The sequence below is a fragment of the Mauremys mutica genome, chromosome 2 (genome assembly GCF_020497125.1).
Source record: "Mauremys mutica isolate MM-2020 ecotype Southern chromosome 2, ASM2049712v1, whole genome shotgun sequence".
NCBI classification, from domain to species: domain Eukaryota; kingdom Metazoa; phylum Chordata; order Testudines; family Geoemydidae; genus Mauremys; species Mauremys mutica.
The window spans coordinates 180,214,546-180,235,745 of NC_059073.1; the positions used below are offsets into that span (position 1 = coordinate 180,214,546).

At 40.0% G+C, this 21,200-nt stretch overlaps 1 protein-coding gene across 6 annotated transcripts in view; it reads left to right on the top strand.

Moving 5' to 3' along the window:
- The window catches only part of BRD9 (bromodomain containing 9), a 54,966-nt gene that overhangs the window by 14,746 nt on the left and 19,020 nt on the right, over positions 1-21,200 (top strand). The window contains exons 6-10 of one of the 6 annotated variants that reach the window (XM_045003839.1): positions 2,450-2,560; positions 3,292-3,467; positions 10,903-11,047; positions 17,137-17,212; positions 19,231-19,326. In XM_045003839.1, the coding sequence (XP_044859774.1) occupies positions 2,450-2,560; positions 3,292-3,467; positions 10,903-11,047; positions 17,137-17,212; positions 19,231-19,326 (604 nt within the window). The remainder of the gene's footprint in view (positions 1-2,449; positions 2,561-3,291; positions 3,468-10,902; positions 11,048-17,136; positions 17,213-19,230; positions 19,327-21,200) is intronic. The other 5 variants (XM_045003840.1, XM_045003841.1, XM_045003843.1 and 2 more) reach the window with 5 other exon arrangements.

Below are 21,200 nucleotides of genomic sequence, written 5' to 3' on the forward strand. Positions count from 1 at the left end.
CTGCATCCTTTTCTTTCAGACGTGGATTTCATCACTGTGGTTCATACTTTGTCATCTCAGGTTGCTTGTTGCAGTACATTCTATATTTCTTATGGGCATAGTCCCACATGGAAATTGTAGCTGGTGCAAAATGTGATGGTTCCCGTATTAAGTGTACAGAAAGCACATTACACCAGTATTCCATGATAAACCCTGACTGGTACACCGCTACCTCGATAGAACACCACCTGATATAACACGAATTTGGATATAACCCAGTAAGGCGGTGCTCCCGGGGGGGCTGCACACCCCAGTGGATCAAAGCAAGTTCAATATAACGCAGTTTCACCTATAACGCGGTAAGATTTTTTTTGGCTCCCAAGGACAGCGTTATATCGAGGTAGAGGTGTATTTGATTTTGAGATGAAGTTTGAGCTGTTGGGTTTTACCTATAAAGCCATAAATGTTCATTCTAGTTCTGTTTACAGGAGAGAACTCTAACTGCTGCTACACCAGTTATGACTATCTGAGGTACTTGACCTGAATAAATATTTCTGTGTCATTCAGAAACATACACGTCAACTAAGGAAAGAGATTGGGTGAGGGGAGCCTGCGGTAGCTTTGCTGCCAAGGAGTGGAGCTTATTCCAAGGCCAGTAGCTTAGGAAAAGACTCCATACAGCTCTTCAGGAGTCGCGTCACGTCACCTCACGTTCACAGTCCCCCATTTCTGTCCCTCAAGTTGTCTCTTTAATCAAAGAGGCTAGAGGCAAATCACTTAACCTCAAGCAGTCACAGCAGCTGTGACTGTGCCCCTCTACTTCTTTAGCATTGTATTGATGGCTTCTGCCCTAGGTATCAGAGCAGCATTTTCCCAATCCCTGCTTTGAACCAGGAAATTTAAGAAAAAAAAAGATTTATTCTAATTTAAAGAGTTTCTTCTGAGATCAGAATCTGGTTAGGAGTTTAGGTCCAGTTTTTCAAATGTCTTTAGGCGCTTAAAGATGCAGTTAGGCACTTAATAGGGTTTTCAAAAGCACCTAAGTACCTAACTCCAATGATAGGCACCTACGAGCTTTTTAAAATCCCATTAGGCTCCAATCTGCGTTTTAAAATGCCTAAACACCTTTGAAAATCTGGCCCCGAGTCTATAAACTCCAAAGGCTTGTTTTTCAAAAAGGCACATAATTCCCTGCACAAAAGTGCAACCGCAGATAGGGTATGTTCATGCACAAATGACCAAGAAATTATGATTTGCATGATTAGCTACCTGATTTGTGTGCAGAGAATCATTCAGATCAAGTTGTTTGAACAGCCACTCTTTCACTATTTCAAGTGTTGGTGGGAGTTACTGCCACCTTTGGGAACCAGTGCTGTCAAGCTAGCACTAATTTAACATGCCCTAATCTAATTTAATGAGGGCCAAGGGACTTGAGTGTTTGCTTTGATTCTTGCTTTGCAATCTTCTGAAACTTTCATATCCATTTCAAGTCTACAGAAGAATTTTTTTAAATAGTTCATGGATCTCATGTAAAACTGCTAATAATACTTTCCATTGGGTTATTGTGGGACAGAAATAATGAATAGTGTTCTTTTTTAATGTGCATGGAAAGGAGGTGCACACTTAAAAGGCTTATCCAGTTTACATCAGAATATACCTCTGTTACTCATCCCTTTAGAGAAGTCCAGTCGTAAGAAGTAGCAGATTTTAAAGGTGACATGGAAAGCAAAGGAAGAAAAAATGTGTTTATGCCTTTTCTACTTTTTTATTTTTATGTTTAAAGGATGTCTGAAAGGTAGTTTCAAAAATACTTTTACTTCAGAAATTCTGTTCTTTTGTATCCTGTTTCTCTTGAAAGACACTATATAGAACTGGAATAGTAACATCAGAGATGTCATGTAATTAAACCAGATTAAGAGAACTGATTTTTATTCAGGCTGTTTTAAAATTCCTTGTCCTGGGCTTCTGTTTACGTTGTTTTAATTTAAATTGGAATAAATGATTGGGAGGGGGAAAATGTCTTAAAGATTCAGTAACCCAAAAACCTTCAGTTAAGGAGTGAGAGAGCTCACAATACAGATCTGTGACTACTCCATTCCCTCCCCCCCCCCGCCTCCCCTCCCTGTGAGCCCACTTGGAAAATCAAGGAAAACCTGACTTTATATTCCAGCTACTTCTGAGTTTAAAAAACGAACAAGGAAAAAGTTGTGTGCGCATAAAATAAATTAACTTTATCCTTTCAGGACTTCACTGAACATCATAAGGAAGCAAAAAAGGTGCAACCCTTTGCAAGTCACTTTCACACGTTTGACTCCTATTCCCTTAATGTCTTTGAACACTTATTGGTGTTCTCAAAATGCCTTTGCACTTAATGTGGCTGTCTTCACAGGAGGTTATCTGGAGCTCTTTTTTATGTTGTTATTGAAGGAGATATGAAGTTTTAGCAACTTTTGTGTTTTGTATTTTTCAGGCAGATTTTAAACTGATGTGTGATAATGCAATGACGTACAACAGACCAGATACTGTGTACTACAAGCTAGCCAAGAAGATACTCCACACAGGCTTTAAGATGATGAGCAAAGTAAGAGATCTATTAAAAACAAAAAGCAGAAAAGATTTGTTAAACTGACAAGGACTATAATCAGTCATAGTGATAAACATTATTTCATCCATCTGTCATTAATTATAGCAGTGCCCACCCGTGCTGCTATATTTAATGGCTTGTCGGCATTTCCATTATAAACCCCCTTTCTCTTAGGTCCTGATTATGCACCATTGAAATCAGTGAGAGCTTTGCCACTAACCTTAATGGGAGCAGAAACGGGGCCTAAATCTATATAACCCACCTATAAAAATTTGTTTCAGACTGAAACTTTGGACACAAGGTTTCACTCTAGAAACAAATTTAATGTACCCTATCGATTTTAAATGAGCTGAGCTCTTTTAAAAAGTTTTTTATGACTCTAAAAAGATTTGAGGGATTTTTCCCATGTCTGTTACTGTAAAATAGTTGTTAATGTGGACTAGTGTTTATAGGCTACCTTGCATGTGTGTTGGAGTTCAATTATGGTAAGTCTATATGCAAAATAGGCAGCTGTATCTACTTGTATAGTTCTTACTTGTTTCTTGATAGTCGGGCTGCAGAAATTCTGGTGCCATGCTACCATGACCAAATCATGTTGCATCACCATTGGAAGTTAGACAATAGGAGCAAAATAAGGACATGGCCATTCCCATCCCATCCCATTATCATAGCATCTTGGCTATGTGGGAAAGGTAAAGTCCCTGCCGCTCTGTCCTTTCTGATTCTAGGAACGGCTGTTAGCTTTGAAGCGCAGCATGTCGTTTATGCAGGACATGGATTTTTCTCAGCAGGCAGCTCTTTTGGGTGATGAAGACACAGCTGTTGAGGAACCTGTTCCTGAAGTCGTTCCTGTACAAGTAGAGACTGCCAAGAAATCCAAAAAGCCAAGTAAAGAAGTCATTAGGTAAAGGTCTTAATGGAAATGCATACTGCTTTGTGGCAGCTATTGTACTCTCGATCAATGCAGCAGGCCAGGCTTGGGTAAGGAGTAGAGAGCAACTCTTTGCAGTTTTGTGTTTGATACTTTAAGTAATACAATGTTAACATGAAATTTGATCATGCAGTAGTTTCACAGGTTGATGATTCCAAATCTATAACCACATTGCTTCTAAGGCTGAATATACCTCCCTCTACAAACTAACCTGACTTGACTGATGAATAGATAAATATTTTCTCCTCTTTTATGTGCTCTAAAATTAAGATCTGTCTTTATTTTAATGGTGCCTGAAAGCCTCTTTCACCTCCAAGTGTCTGTCACCTTTTCTCATCACATTTCCCAAAAGTTCTTGAAGTTGCAGAAATAGTTCCTGTGAGTAATGTCAAGCCTACTGAGACATTATGAACTTCAAGTTTTAAAGGGTGACTATTTTGACACCAAAGTTATGAAATAGATGTTGCAAAAAAAAAGTCCAACATTAGTAAATAATACAGGGTTTTTTTTAAAACTGAAGGTTTGTGTATCAGGATGCAAATCCTTTAAACGTGGTTTATGAGGGGTTTTTTCCTTTCCCCTCTTGTTGTTTATAAGGGTCTTTTTATCAAAGGAAACAGTAAACCTAGCAATTTTGTCAAATGAACAGAGTAAACACACTGGAAAAAATAGTAAACTTTTTTGCAAACAATTTTCAGTTAAGGTAATCTATCTTACTGTAATTAGTAACTATATTAGGTCCAAAATTTCTAGTCAATTATTGCTTTTTTCCAAGCTTATGGTGTCCTTTTAAATATAAAAAAAAGTAGAATATAATCTGCCACTGAGCTTTTTGGAACAGCACTGGTGATTGACCGCTCTGGTAATCATCTTTAGTGGCTAATGGAAGAAACAGGAGATTAGTTTAGCAGTTCTGTGTGTGTGCAAGAGAGAGACAGAGGTGTGGGGTTAAAAATAGAACTCTTCAAATGTTTGAATGTCTGCATTGAGTGGAATTACTATACAGTAGAACCTCAGAGTTATGAGCACCTGAGTTACGAACTGACCCGTCAACCACACACCTCTGTTGGAACCAGAAGTATGCAATCAGGCAGCAGCCAAGACCAAAAAAAAGCAAATTCAGTGCTGTACAGTACTGTGTAAAATGTAAATGACTAAAAAATGAAGGGAAAGTTTTAAAAAAAGATTTGACACGGTAAGGAAACAGTTGTGTGCTTGTTTCATTTAAATTAAGGTGATTAAAAGCAGCATTTTTCTTCTGTATAGTAAAGCTTCAAAGCTGTATTAAGTCAATGTTCAGTTGTAAACTTCTAAAAGAACTACCATAACGTTTTGTTCAGAATTACGAAAACTTCATAGTTATGAACAACCTCCATTCCCGAGATGTTTGTAACTCTGAGATTCTACTGTAGTGGAAGAGAGTTGTACAACAGTGTACGTGCTAGTGCTTTCATTACTAAAACTGTGGTTTATTTTTCATGGGCTACTTGATGGAATTTAGGAGAGTAAACGGGAAGTAGGATTCTGTTACAGACTCAACGTCATTTACATACAAAATAAGGAGGAGCACCTTCATTTAGGTTTGTACAATGCCCAGCACAGTAGGGCCCCAATTCTGATTAATTCTTACAGCCCCCATTACCATAGTATCTGAAGACCTCACAGTCTTTAATGTCCTTATTCTCAAAACACAGGCAGTCTGTGGCAGAGCAGGGCATTGAGTCTCCCGGGTCCCAGGCTAATACCTTGTCTACTGGACCATCATTCCTCTTGGTGCTCTACCAAAGTATAAACTCAAATAACTGAATTACTGGTCTCCAGTTCCATCCAGGAGATCAAATTCTGAAGTGATCTCAGTGTGGTTTGCACCTTCTCCTGGCCCCTTCAATGTTTATATAAGTCTCTTGGGCTTCATTACTTAGATTCACACCCACTTAGCAACTTACATCTTGCACAATCTGAAGGGCTTGATCGTGTACCATTATAGTCAGCAGGAGTTCTTCTGCAATGGGAGCACAACCAGAACCTAAAGGTACATATTTGTACATTAGATTCATGATAAAAAGAGGGAGAGGCTTTTTTCTAGTAGAATGTTGTGAAGTAAAATTTTCAAAAACATTTTTTTTCTATTTTTCAAACGTAATTTAAGCATTTAGAATCCTAAGTGCCTAAGTCACTTTTGAAAATGTCACCCATGGTCTTTATAACTTACTGATCAAGTTTCCTGAACAGAAGTGTAGTAATTTGACTACGTCCAATGTGGAGTGTGTCAGAGAGACCCAAGCTTTTAATGTTTTAAACTATTAGTTAATGAGATATAATATTATCATTAGGGGTATCAAGTGATTAAAAAGATCAATCACTCGATTAAGCAATAATAGAATAATATTTATGTAAATATTTTTAGATGTTTTCCATTTTTTCAAATATCGATTTCAATTACAACACAGAATACAAAGTGTACTGTGCTCACTTTATATTTATTTTTTATTAATATCTGCACTATAAAAATAAAAGAAATAGTATTTTTCAATTCACTCAATACAAGTACTGTAGTGCAATCTCTTCATCATGACATTTGAACCTACAAATGTAGAATTATTTACAAAAAAAATCTGCATTCAAAAATAAAACAATGTAAAACTATAGCACCTTCAAGTCCACTCAGTCCTCCTCCTCGTTCAGCCAACTGCTCAGACAAACAAGTTTGTTTACGTTTGCAGGGGATAATGCTGCCTGCTTCTTGTTTACAATGTCACCTGAAAGTGAGAACAGGCATTTGCGTGGCACGGTTGTAGCCGGCATTGCAAGATATTTACGTGCCAGATGCGCTAAAGATTCATATGTCCCTTCATGCTTCAACCACCATTCCAGAGGACATACGTCTATGCTGATGATGGGTTCTGCTCGATAGCGATCCAAAGCAGTACAGACCAATCCATGTTCATTTTCATCATCTGAGTTAGATGCCACCGGCAGAAGGTTGATTTTTTTGGAGGTTTGGCGTCTGTATTGGAGTGTTCCTCTTTTAAGACTTCTGAAAGCATGCTTCACACCCCGATGTAACTTGCATGCTGAGTGATTGGAAGGATCACAGAAGGGAAAAAAGATTGGTGTAAGTAGGCTGAAATAAATATTAGTGTAAGGAAATCTAACGGTGGATTTGATTTAAATCACTAGTCAGACTTGATTTAATCATGGATTTCTACATAAAAGTGCATTCTTGTTGGTTGTTATAACCTTAATACATATTCTTCACAACTCAGAGATAGATGTAGGTTTCATTTTTAGAAAGTACACATTGTACATATTTAAAGTGCTTTATTTTGAAAACTTTTCAGATTAATTTTACAGATATATCAGAAAACGAATGATTGGTTATTTCATTTACTAAAGGTAATTGAAGGAGATACTTATGAAGTCATTGGGAGGTGAACTATCTCCAATTCAACAGGTTAATCATTAATATTTGGAGGATTTTCTTGCCTTGCTGTATTAGGAGGAGAACATCACCAAACAGACATTTAAATTGTTTTATTTAACTAAAACAACAACGTTATGTATTCTGGATTTTTTTCTTCAAAAGCAAAAATATAATGTTCTAACAAAACAAGCATGAGATTTTTTTTGAATATAGTTAAACATTCAAGTTTTTTAAATTCAGACTTGTTTTTGTTAATTGTTTAAAATAGTTAAATGAATTTTTTTTTTTTTAAATTAAATCGACTATGTCAGCCAGGTCAACATGAGAAATTTAAAATATTGGCTTCTGCAGCTAACTCAATTGTCTTCACCTTCATTTTCCTGTTTGTTCATAATCTGGAAAAGAAAAACAAGCTTTCCGGCTTTTTCACTTCCCAAACGATTTCTCAGTTGGGAATGGATTAGTCCAAAGGAAGAAAATATTCTTTCTACACCTGAAGTTTATTATAGTTGGCATTATGGAGGGATGATTGCTGGGTGTCCATGTCATAGCCAACTTCTCCTCTTCAGCAGTTAAGGTTTGACCCTGGTACCGAGTATTGAGAATATTTGCAAGACAATGAGCTGGAGATGGTGCTTGTTCCATTTGTTTTTTTTAAAGCTTGTAATTTAACTCTGTTATTGCATATTTCTCTTTTTAAGATCTCACTCAGTTCCTTCCAAATTTCAGCATCATCATCAATAAAACAGCTATTTCCCTGCATTTTGTTCAAGGCTACAGAAATAGGCTTCAGGCTACTCAGCATGTGTTCAGCATTTCTCTTAAGCCCAATGTTGGGAACTTTGGCTGTGACAGTGCCATCTATTTTTTCACGATTTTGTTCACAAACTGTCATCAGATTAAGGCCAGTTATTGATATAGTGCTCAAAACAGTCCACTACTGAGTTCCATCGCACGTCTTGTGGGAGAGTTCGCTTGGTTCCTCCAACTTTTCTCAGAGCAGCTGCTGCAAAGTGGTTGTTATGGAAGTATTTTGCAGTTTCAACAACATTAGCCTTTATTTCTGGAACACTGAAGTCTTTGGCTAGGAGATGCATCAAATGAGCACTGCAACCGTATGTTATTAGCTTGGGACTCTCTTCTAAATTTCTTCTCATCTTGGATACATCTGCAGCATTGTCTATGACCAAGCTGCGTACTAGACATTTGAAAAAAAATTTCAGTTTGTGATAGCTTTTACTGCTACTTCTCATAAGTATTCTGCTGTGTGTGCATTTCCTGATGTATCAGTTTTCTATAAGGAAGACATTCCCTTCTTCTGTTGTCACACAAGCACATGCAATAGGATCATTGTGAACATTGCTCCACCCATCAAGACTCACATTAACAATTTCACCCTCTAGACCTTTTGCACACTGCTCAATTTCTCTTTCATACACTTCATCCAGCAATTTGCCTGCGACATCTGCTCTGTTGGATGGACAGTATCCTGGTCTTAATGACTGAACCATGTTAATGAAGTGTGGGCTCTCAGTCATATGGAAAGGAGAGTTTGTTGCATAAACAAAGCAGGCAATTTTTACATCAATTACTACTTTTTGTAATCTGCTGGTTCTTATGATAAACTTATTGTTTCTGGATGATGGAGATTTTTTTTTTCTTTTTGCTACAGGTGATATACTGTGGCTATGTGACACACATGATGTGACTGAAACACTATCATTGGCAGATAACTCTGAAACTATAGAAAATGGTGGTGATCTTGAAGGTGAATAGTCTTCAGAATCCTATATGTTGAGGATGGATTCTCCAAAACAAAATAAGTCAATGCAGTTATTTAATTATCATTATCATACTGCTCATTTAGTATTACTCATTGCATTCACTGACACTCAATACTACACCTCTACCCTGCTATAACGCGACCCGATATAACACGGGTTTGCATATAGTGCGGTAGCAGCAGGGCTTGGGTGGCGCTTTAAAGGGTCCGGGGCTCTGGCTGCTGCGGGGAGCCCAGGGCCCTTCAAATCACCGCTGGAGCCCTGCCACCGCTACCCCGGGAGCTGTGGCAGCGGGGCTCGCCAGCGATTTAAAGGGCCTGCGGGGCTCCCCGCAGCGGCTGGAGCCCAGAGCTCTTTAAGTCACCGCCGGAGCCCTGCCGCCCCAACATCAATATAACAGGGTTTCAGCTATAACGTGGTAGGGATTTTTGGCTCCCCACGACCGCGTTATAGCGGGGTAGAGGTGCACTTTAAAGGTGAAATTGTAAAAGGAAGATCTGCCTATTTCAGCTATTTATTTTTTTATCACAACTGCATCTAAAATGATAGTACTATAGAATAACTACTGTATTTTTTGCTCTAACATGAGAATTCAAGAATAGTCCAGAAGAAAGACAGGCAGTCCTTAAGAAAGAAGTATGAAATAAAAAAGTTTACCAACCTGAACATCCTGCATGTTCAGACAAGTTCTTTTCATCATCTTCAGTGCAGCTTCTTCCTGAGAAGGAACATGACTCATGATGTTGTTTCATTTAGGCAAACAGGCCTTGCATTGCTTTGTTGCACTGTTTGCATTTTGCACGCATGCCTGTCTTATTATTCCCAAACTGAGCCTGCTGCCATTATAGGTTTTTCCTTCTGGTGAGAGACTGGTATGGTAGATCTCAAATCAATAAGGCTACACTCAGAAAGACCTCAAGACTTCTGGAATATGCTGCTCAAACAGTTTCACTTTTGTTTCTACTGCTTATCCCTCCCTTCTCACATTTATCTCCAGACTTCTTGTCCAGATCTATTCTGACCCCAACAATCTTCTATTCATTGAACTTTTTGAAACTTTGCACTTTTAGAGAGAGGTAAGGGACTGACTATGTGTACACAAATTTGCAGAGGGACAATAGGGTTGAGGGCTGTTATTTCTCACCTCTATATATTTATTTATATATTTAAAAACATTAACAAGCATGTTATCTTTGGAGACACAAACCCACAGTGTGAGAACTGCAAAACTAATCATCTCTGATGGTATCTTCTAGACTTAGCACTGAGTCCCATTGGGTAGACAGAAAGATTAACCTAAATCTATACAGAAGCCCCTAGAACCCCATAAGATTGGGTCCCTAATCCATGAACTACTGGAACTCATTTACAAAACTTTTCTTAAACATTACATGAATATATTGTCTCATACTATAGAATTAGAATTTATAATCCCTATTCCATGAGATATCTTTGAGCTATAATGTATGATAATTAAAACTATCTTTAGATAGGTTTTTTCCCTTGAAAAGCATTTTATCAAAAAACTCTTATTTATTTATTTTTACTTACTGATTTTTATCCATCCTGAAATCCAATTTACACAGCACCTTACGTACCACCTGAGAAATGGCTCATGGTACCGTAGTGACTTCATAATTCATAAGCCTCTTTGACCCAAAATTATTATTTTAAAATTTATATAATACAGAGATGATGCATTCTCTCTGTTCTTCCACAACATTCCCTTTCTACACTTTGTTACGTTTATATATGAAGTAGCTCAAACTGTGTCCCCTGTTCCATTAATGTATGGTTTGTGGTTCTTCCATTTGTATTTAGCTGTGGGTAGCTATTTTAGTTAAAAGGGTTCAACTGAAAAGTAAACTTTAAAATTCACACTTGCCTTCAGAAACAAGAATGTGTTGGATGTTGATTAATATGAAACAAATGTTTCACTTGTTTATAGTAATATAGAAATGACTAAAATCGTGAAGGAAGTTGTTTTTTTGTCTACTCAGTTGTTTCAGTACTTCAAAGTTATGCTAGGACTTTTATCACATGCGAGACTTAAACATATAGACAAATTGACCCTATGAAGAAGACTGAATTTTTAAAAATGTTGGCACTACTTAGCTAGTAGTCACAAAACTCATTTTGCTATTGTTTTGAAAATGAGTTTGGTTCCATTTTTATTTGAACAATTTGTACTCTGTTTTAGTTGCATATTTGAACCTGAAGGAAATGCATGCAGTCTAACAGACAGCACTGCTGAAGAACATGTCCTGGCCTTGGTGGAGCATGCAGCAGATGAAGCTCGAGACAGGATCAACAGATATCTACCAAACAGCAAGGTCTACAACATGGTCAAGTCTACCATTTTACATAGTGTCTGGCTTGTAAATATTTGTCACATCACAAGAAATAAGTTCTATGGATATTACTTACATTTGCGGAGTGTCATGAAGTCTGTGGCGGGTGAAATTCACCTTTTATGGAAGACCAGCAAAAGGACTCTATCACTTACGTCCCACTAAGCCATTTAATTATGGTTTCAGTGGCTCTTAAGTGGCATGTAGGTCTCATGTCATTTCTCTGCGGAATTTCACCTGGAGAAAATAGTCAGATAGTTAGGTTAGCTGCTTTGGAGTTCTTACCCTTAGAGATGACTGTAACATAGTGGCAGGATTCTCTTCTTGTCTACCACATTAACAGGTAGCTGGAGGTAAATTAGTGTTAGTATGTATTTGAGGGTTATTAGGAATTCTTTCCCCCTTTGGAGTTCATCTTTACATTTTCCTCACTTCCTACTTTAGGTAGAGATCCCAGTTCCCCTCCCCCCCCCCACCCCCCCAAACTCTTTTTGGTTCTCTAGTTGCTGACTGCTGCTCACCACACACAACACATTCTTGAGTGACGCTACATGAAGAACATACCCTGCCATCTGCACCTGGCTGTGTTGATGAGCCTGGGGCACTAACATCAGGCTAAACTGTCTTGAACCTGGCTCCAGAGATTAGGAGGGTTCAGTTATAACATAGATGGGCATATGTGGGTACGCTTACAGGCTGCGTAGTTGTCAACTACATCATTTAGGGGGTCTCCTTCATTAGCTGCCACTAAGGCCAACATAAATGCTGAGCCTTGCTTTGTGACCTTGACAAGTTTGCCCAGCCATCGATGGTGGGGTAGGTGTGACAAGCTGTTTTTGTGAGGTGGGCGGGGCAGGGTGTGCTACTCAAGATTGTACTGAGAGTTGTGTGGGTGCTGTAGGAAATAGCAACTTGGGAAATTTTGAAGACTGCGGGACTAGATAAGACAGAGTCTGTCTGGGCAAAAATCACTTTGGGAAAGAAAGCTACTAGAGCCTCCCCTGAGATAGTGCTTGGGGTGTGCTACAGACCGCTGGGATCTGATTTGGATGTGGATAGAGACCTCTTTAATGTTTTTAATGAAGTAAACACTAATGGGAATTGTGTGATTATGGGAGACTTTAACTTCCCAGATATAGACTGGAGGACAAGTGCTAGTAGTAATAATAGGGCTCAGATTTTTCTGGATGTGATAGCTGATGGATTTCTTCACCAAGTAGTTGAAGAACCAACAAGAGGGGATGCCATTTTAGATTTGGTTTTGGTGAGTAGTGAGGACCTCATAGAAGAAATTGTTGGGGACAACCTTGGTTCAAGTGATCATGAGCTAATTCAGTTCAGACTAGATAGAAGGATAAACAAAAATAGATCTGGGACTAGGGTTTTTTATTTCAAAAGGGCTAACTTCAAAGAATTAAGGAAATTAGTTAGGGAAGTAGATTGGACTGAAGAACTTGTGGATCTAAAGGCGGAGGAGGCCTGGAATTACTTCAAGTCAAAGTTGCAGAAACTATCAGAAGAAGCCTGCATCCCAAGAAAGGAGAAAAAACTCATAGGCAGAAGTTGTAGACCAAGCTGGATGAGCAAGCATCTTAGAGAGTATCAGAGGGGTAGCTGTGTTAGTCTGGTTCTGTAGAATCAGCAAAGAATCCTGTGGCACCTTATAGTCTAACAGACGTTTTGCAGCATGAGCTTTCGTGGGTGAATACCCACTTCTTCGGATGCATCTTAGAGAGGTGATTAAGAAAAAGCAGAAAGCCTACAAAGAGTGGAAGATGGGAAGGATTAGCAAGGAAAGCTACCTTATTGAGGTCAGAACATGTAGGGATAAAGTGAGAAAGGCCAAAAGCCAAGTAGAGTTGGACCTTGCAAATGGAATTAAAACCAATAGTAAAAGGTTTTATAGCCATATAAATAAGAACAAAACAAAGAAAGAAGAAGTGGGACCGCTAAACACTGAGGATGGAATGGAGGTTAAGGATAATCTAGGCATGGCCCAATATCTAAACAAATACTTTGCCTCAGTTTTTAATGAGGCGCTTAGGGATAATGGTAGGATGACAAATGGGAATGAGGATATGGAGGTAGATATTACCACATCCGAGGTAGAAGCCAAACTCGAACAGCTTAATGGGACTAAATCGGAGGGCCCAGATAATCTTCATCCAAGAATATTAAAGGAACTGGCACATGAAATTGCAAGCCCATTAGCAAGTATTTTTAATGAATCAGTAAACTCAGGGGTTGTACCGTACGACTCGAGAATTGCTAACATAGTTCCTATTTTTAAGAAAGGGAAAAAAAGCGATCCTGGTAACTATAGGCCTGTTAGTTTGACATCTGTAGTATGTAAGGTCTTGGAAAAAATTTTGAAGGAGAAAGTAGTTAAGGACATTGAGGTCAGTGGTAATTGGGACAAAATACAACATGGTTTTACAAAATCCATGATCGTGCCAAACCAACCTGATCTCCTTCTTTGAGAAGGTAACAGATTTTTAGACAAAGGAAATGCAGTGGATCTAATTTACCTTGATTTCAGTAAGGCATTTGATACGGTTCCACATGGGGAATTACTAGTTAAATTGGAAAAGAAGGGGATCAATATGAAAATTGAAAGGTGGATAAGGAACTGGTTAAAGGGGAGACTACAACAGGTCGTACTGAAAGGTGAACTGTCAGGCTGGAAGGAGGTTACTAGTGGAGTTCCTCAGGGATCGGTTTTGGGACCAATCTTATTTAATCTTTTTATTACTGACCTTGGCACAAAAAGTGGGAATGTGCTAATAAAGTTTGCAGATAACACAAAGCTGGAAGGTATTGCTAACACAGAGAAGGACCGGGATATCATATAGGAAGATCTGGATGACCTTGTAAATTGGAGTAATAGTAATAGGATGAAATTTAATAGTGAAAAGTGCAAGGTCATGCATTTAGGGATTAACAACAAGAATTTTAGTTATAAATTGGGGACACATCAGTTAGAAGTATCAGAGGAGGAGAAGGACCTCGGAGTATTGGTTGATCATGGGATGACTAGGAACCGCCAATGTGATATGGCCGTTAAAAAAGCTAATGCAGTTTTAGGATGCATCAGGCGAGGTATTTCCAGCAAAGATAAGGAGGTGTTAGTACCATTATAAAAAGCCCTGGTGAGGCCTCATCTGGAGTACTGTGTGCAGTTCTGGTCTCCTATTTTTAAGAAACTGGAACAGGTACAGAGAAGGGCTACTAGGATGATCCGAGGAATGGAAAACCTATCTTATGAAAGGAGACTCAAAGAGCTTGGCTTGTTTAGCCCAACCAAAAGAAGGCTGAGGGGGGATATGATTGTTCTTTATAAATATATCAGAGGGATAAATATTAGGGAGGGAGAGGAATTATTTAAGTTTAGTACCAATGTGGACACAAGAACAAATGGATATAAACTGGACACTAGGAAGTTTAGACTTGAAATTAGACGAAGGTTTCTAACCATTAGAGGAGTGAAGTTCTGGAACAGCTTTCCAAGGGAAGTAGTGGAGGCAAAAGACATATCTGGCTTTTAAGACTAAGCTTGATAAGTTTATGGAGGGGATGGTATGATGGGATAGCCTAATTTTGGCAATTCATTTGATCATCAGCAGGTAAGTATGCCCAGTGGTCTGTGATGGGATGTTAGATGGGGTGGGATCTGAGTTACTACAGAGAATTCTTTCCTGGGTGCTAGCTGGTGAGTCTTGCCCACATGCTCAGGGTTTAACTGATGGCCATATTTGGGGTCGGGAAGGAATTTTCCTCCAGGGCAGATTGGCAGAGGCCTGGAGGTTTTTCGCCTTCCTCTGCAGCATGGGGCACGGGTCACTTGCTGGAGGATTCTCTGCAGCTTGAGGTCTTCAAACCACAATTTGAGGACTTCAGTAACTCAGACATAGGCTAAGGGTTTGCTACAGGAGTGGTTGGGTGAGATTGTGTGGCCTGTGTTGTGCAGGAGGTCAGACTAGATGATCATAATGGTCCCTTCTGACCTTAAAGTCTATGAGTCTATGAGACTCTCTGCTTATATCAGAGTCCTGAGTAGCTCCAGTCCTCCATTGAGGCAGACATTGAGGTTTACAGCAACTGTTTAATTTTATCACGTGCAGACTTAACATTGTAGTGAAGCTTCAATTTCATTTTCCATTCCACACCCCCATCTCTCCTATGTCATAGGATGACAGGAGTTCCTAGAGATGGCTTTAGTTGAAAAGGCCCGGGGTGCATGTGCATCCCCCATCCCCGTCCCAGACTATCTTGCTTCTCTTCATGTGGTGGCCGTTGCAAGGGAAAGGTTTACTGGAGAACTTGGATGATGGGGATGAGGGCATAGTTGGTACCTTTAAATTTACTTATTTTCCTGCATCTTATCTCCCTGACTGTTAGGAGGAATTGCAGTAAGCACAGTTATTCAGCAAGGGGGGAAGAGGAGAGAAGTTATAGTTTCCTACCGGACCTTCTGCTTCACTGTGTCATTAGAAGGGCATACTGGGAATTGAGGCTCTTTGGAAGCCTCCAAATAGACCTTTGAAAGCCACATGCAGCAGCAGTCCCTGTGTGAAACAGCCAGTTGGTAAACTCTTTGAAGAGGGCTAGTTGATGCAGAATGTAACCAGCTCACAAGAAGGGGGGATGAGCATGTGGAGAAGGAGTAAGTTGCTCCATATGTGCAGCTTTTAAGGCCCAAGCTTTAATACAGGCTAGTACAGACCCAGTGGCTGCAGCCAATGCTGGCCCACCCTCAAACCCTTTCTTGGTGTAGATTGCTGCTCTTTCATGACATGGAGGTATCATTCTTGTGCATTCCCCCTTCCAAGTCTGCATCACCCGTTTCATTATGTGTAATATGGAGTTTAATAAACTATTTAGAAATAATTTTCTTTGTGGCGCTTCTTAAGAGACGTTTCAGGTACTTTAAGAAAGAAAATCATGAGCTAGAAAGAGGGATATTTAATTGGAGATTTAAAGTAATAGCAGCAGGTAAGTTCCAAGTAGAAGAATGAACGAGCACTCATCCCTCAGATATGAGGAAGAGGCAGCTTTTTGGCCTTTTGGCTCAGATCAAGCATAGTAATATTTCTGCTTTACTCTGTCATCAACATGTGATGGTGTCTCTGTAAATCCTATTTATCAGTCCTCTTCCTGATCATAGCTTGTCTTTAGACAGTCAGACATGTGCTCAAGTAGTCCTGATCCTCTGATTATAGTTTTTTTCCCCTAAGGGCTTGATTCAGCACAAATTGAAGTAATTGAAAGTTTCCTGTTTCCTTTAACCAAAGGAGAACTGAAGTCCTAAATTTACAGGGCGGGTAGACTTAGAGACAGAAAGATGAATTAGCTCATCTGATTCCTGTGATTCTGTAGCAGTTGGGTGAAGTGAGTGGCAAGGGAGCAGGAAGATATAATGTCCCAGACACAGGATGGAGCAAGTGTTGGAGAGATGTGAAAACAAGCAGTTCACACTGGATTTGGGAATGGATATGATGGAGGATGGGCACGATGGTTGCATTTACTGGAACAAAAAGCAGTCTAGCCTTGGCAGCATGGACACCTGTGGTGAAATCTTGGCTCCCGTGGAGTCATTAGTGAAATGGCCATCAACTTCAGTGGGGCCAGGATTTCACTCTTACACTTTAAAGAGCAGGGATTTAGAAAGCTCTTGAAGGAGGGAGTTACGTTCTCTTGCTGACAGTTAAAAATCCTTATTGTTAGAAAATGGAACAAATGAAACTGAGGTCCAGAATTAATATGGGATTTCCTGCCCAGGGAGCAAGTTTTAGGTCTGAGTTAAGAATAAGTCAGATAAGGGACAAAGTATCATTTTTTCCAAAGGACGTCTTCCATCTTTGAAGCATTCATTAAAAGGAAGTTACTGTACAGCCAGGACTCTACATTCCTTTTTATTGAAAAAGGCTATACCAATGCAGTATAAGAGAGGCCAGGTTCAGGTAGGAATTTTTTTCAAAGAAGCCTGTGTAAACTAAAATCTCAAGTGTTTCAAATTTGGATTGTTTTGAGCTATAACAGTGAGTATAAGGGCTACTCCTTTATCAATATACTTCTGTTTACAGATGGGTTATCTGAAAAAGAATGGAGATGGATCTTTATTATTCAGTGTGGTTAATTCATCAGATCCGGAAGCAGAAGGTAAGTGTTTAGTTCTTTTAACGATGTATTTCTAATGGTAACTGTGGTGTAACAGGGTAGCTGGCCCTTAAAATGAAACAGGGTCCAGCTCTCCTGTTTCAGTCCAGGTGCACCTTCATTTGGTGCAATGAGAAGGGCGGGGCTGCGTCTGGGAGTTATAAATGAGCTACAGCCGAAAGGCCGGGGAGAGTTCAGAATCCAGGGTCCAGAAATGGGGAGAGAGCTCAGAAGAAGAGCAGAGCTGGGTTGAGAGCTTCAGGAAGGGGAAGCTCCAGAAGGAGAGAGCTGAGAGAGTTCGGTGGTGAGCAGTGGAGCCAGATCAGGCTGCTGGTGAAAGCAGGAAGGCATTCGGGGGTTTGTCTGCTAACTTTCGCTAGACAGTGCTGTGGCCAGAGAGGGGTGAAGGCTGAGACCAACAGAGGGAGATTTAACAGTTGCTTGTAGTAATTAGGAGGGTTATAAAATCTAATATTGACAATACATTATTGTACATCTTTGTGACACTATAAAGGAGAATGCCATTGTCCGGCAGTGCTGGATGGAAAGAAGACATTGAATGTGGTTTAATTAGGCTGCAGCTTTATTCCTAAGTGTCTGGGAGTACCCAGCAGATAGAATTGTACAGTGCAGATAATTCCATCATCATTTACATATACCCAGGGGGCTGCTGGCAGGCACCCCGCCCCCCTTACTGATCCTGTTCCCCAGCCAACCCACTGTGCCCCTACTCCCCAAATGAGGGTTAAGGGAGGGCTATAAAATAGGGGGTGCCTCTGCCATACCAGTCATAGGAGTCCTGAACTCCCCCCACGTCTTTTTCTACTCTTTTAAAGAATACCTCCTTTAAATCCTTTCCCACTCCATGCTATCTGATCACCATATCCATACCCTGTGTAGTACCTGCATTGGACATCTGCCCCAAGCTTACATAATAAGTTGTGACATCATTGCCTAACCTTTAGATTTTTGCCCACTAAGCCCCCAGCCTGCTGTGAGGAAGGTGAAAAAACCCACCTCACCTTGGCCAATCTGGTGGTGAGGGAAAAATTCCTGCCCACCCCCACCCCCCTTTGAAAAAGGAGCCACTAGCATAATGCCCACAGTGGATTATGATGAAACCTGGTATTTTAACTACGGAGGGCAGGAGGATGAGTGCTGCTCAGCCTGGTCCAAGTAAAAGAGAAGGCTTTTACTGCACAGATGTGGGTATGAATATCCACCCCCCAAGTAACTGGAAGAGATGGGGAGGATGGGTTAAGGTACCCATGCTGATGTGCTATGGAGCTGCTGTAGCTGGTAACTCTGGTAAATCTCTAGTCCTTAAAGGGACAGCACATCTCTGGCAAGTTAGACAAATGGCCCAGTCTCTTAATGTGAAGTGAGGTCATTGTAAGTATAATAATGTGTTTTTCATTAAGTATGGAAACAGTGCACATTCAGCATCTCTTGTGCTGACTATTTTAATGAAACAGTTTTTATGCAACTTTAGCATAAAGTCCCCATAATCACAGTTACAATTTGTACATTAATTTAGGATTCTGATTCTTTCGTTGTAGCCTTGTTCTCTATAAACATATTACTGTTTACATGATTCATTTTACAGGTTCTGTTTTTTTTGGAAGCATACAAAACTTGAAGCATGATGTAATACGTTACTGTTACAGCTCTTGTGGCAAGAGGAAGTATTAAGGTTATACTGTGCACTTAAAAAAACAAATAAAACTAACCAAACTTGTGGTTGAAAGATTGAAATTTAGCTATATTGAATTGAATGTGTTTGAAAATTAGAACAAGAACTTTGATTATTGTGGCTGTACTTCATGCATATCATTTAATATTATGTTTTACTTTTGTTTAGCTTTGTGGCATCTTCTATCATTGTGACAAGTATCGAAATACTCGTGATGATTATTTAATCTTAATTCCATAAGTAGAAGTATATGAAATTTATACTAAGGTATTTTGAAAAGATCATTAAATGTATAATACGAATTTTTTATTTAATCAAATTATTATAGAGGAAGAAACTCACCCAGTGGATCTGAGTTCTTTGTCAAGCAAATTATTACCTGGCTTCACTACACTGGGCTTTAAAGATGAACGAAGAAACAAAGGTAAATCTGTAGAAAGAAAATAGCTTAACTTTAGTGTAAGTGCTTGATCAAACTATAGAAAGCAAATAATTCCAGATTATTCTGTCTCCACATTTCTGGTACAGTTAGCTGTTTTTATAAATTATAGTATTTGTATTTGCAACTGAATGCAAATGTTAATTATCAAAACAAAAAGCAAACTTAATGAAAATAACAGTATTAAAATGCTATGTTGATTTCATTATTGTTCAGTTGAATGTAACCTCTGCAAAAGAAATTTTTTTCTAAAGCTGCATACGTTTGGATGTTTTCTTGGGAATAAAATATGTTTTCTTCTTCAAGTAGTGTCCCTATGGGTGCTCCACTGTAGGTGTGTCTGCTGATCGGTGAACTTTAGTAGCACAGAGTATATCCCCACAATCGTGTCATACCCCTTCACTATCAAGTGAGGGATCAAATAATGATCCAGACGGGGTTTAACAGTACTCCTCCCGAGCTCCATATGGGACCCATGATCAGCAGTGTCTGGAAATATACCAGCAGGTGGCACCACCACTATCTTGGTATGGCCATCCATGGGCACCTCCACCAGGCCATATGCCGCCATACTGGGACCCCTGGGTGGCACAGAAACAGCCTGCCTTGCAAGCGTCAAGCATCGCCTAACAACCCTCCAGGCACGCTCCCTCATCCGCAGCATCGAGGGCCTCAGAGCCTCGAGAAACTAAGGAGCAAGAAGAGGACACAGAGGATGAGATAACACTTGAAGCCATATCTTCCTCTTCCCCAGATGAAGAGGTCATGCCTTCACCACCATCTATGGCAGATGATTTCTGCCTGTTTAAGAAGCTGGTGAAAAGAGTAGTGGATACCCTCCACATGCCATTGGAGGAAGTCAGGTCAAAGACATGCACCACTAGCTCATCAACATCCTCCACTCTTAGTCCTACTTGAAAATTGCCCTCCCAATCAACGAAGCGATCTTAGACCCGGCTAAAACAATATGGCAAATCCCAGGATCGGTAGCCCCGATATGCAAGAGGGTAGACAAGAAATATTATGTCCCCACAAAGGAATCAGAGTTCTTTTTCTCTGACCCACTATCCAATTCCATCGTGGTGGATGCACTAAAGTCTCGTGGCCGGTAACATAATTCCAGGGCAACACCCTATGACAGAGACTGGAAGTGCCTCGATCTCTTTGATAGGAAGCCGTATTCCTCATCCACCTTACAGTTTCATTGCCAGTTACCAGACAGGACAAAATACGACTACACGGATTACAATAAGTTTACATGACTTTATTGACAAGTTGTTGGAGAGTTCTCGGGAATCCTTTTAAGGCCATCATTCAGGAGGGATGACTGGTGACAAAAACATTGTTGCAGTTGGCTCTTGACACCACCGGCACAGCTTCCAGGTCCATCTCCATGGCTGTAGTGATGAGACTGGTGTCATGGCTCCACCTGTCGGGATTCCCAAAGGAGGTCCGGACTATAGTGGAGGACATCCCCTTTGAGGGTGTGAAACTCTTCTCTGAGAAGACTGACTCCCCTTTTCACATCTTGAAGGATTCCAGGGCCACCCTCAGGTTACTGGGAGTCTACACACCAGGGAAAAAGAGATGTTTTAGCCCCCAATCCCAGCACAGGCCCTATTTATCTCAATTCCCATCACAGTGCCACTATGAGCCCCAAAGGAAAAAGGGAAGATTTACTAAATGTGTAAACCTTCTCGTTCTCAATCTTCATCCCAACCCCCTGCCCCTAAACACCATTTTCACAGGCAGATTGTGGTGCTGCAACACCATTCCACACTACTGTCTGTGACCATGCACCCATTTGGCAGCGTTCCACGGTGCCTGGGAGCACACAACATTGGACACATGTATCCTAG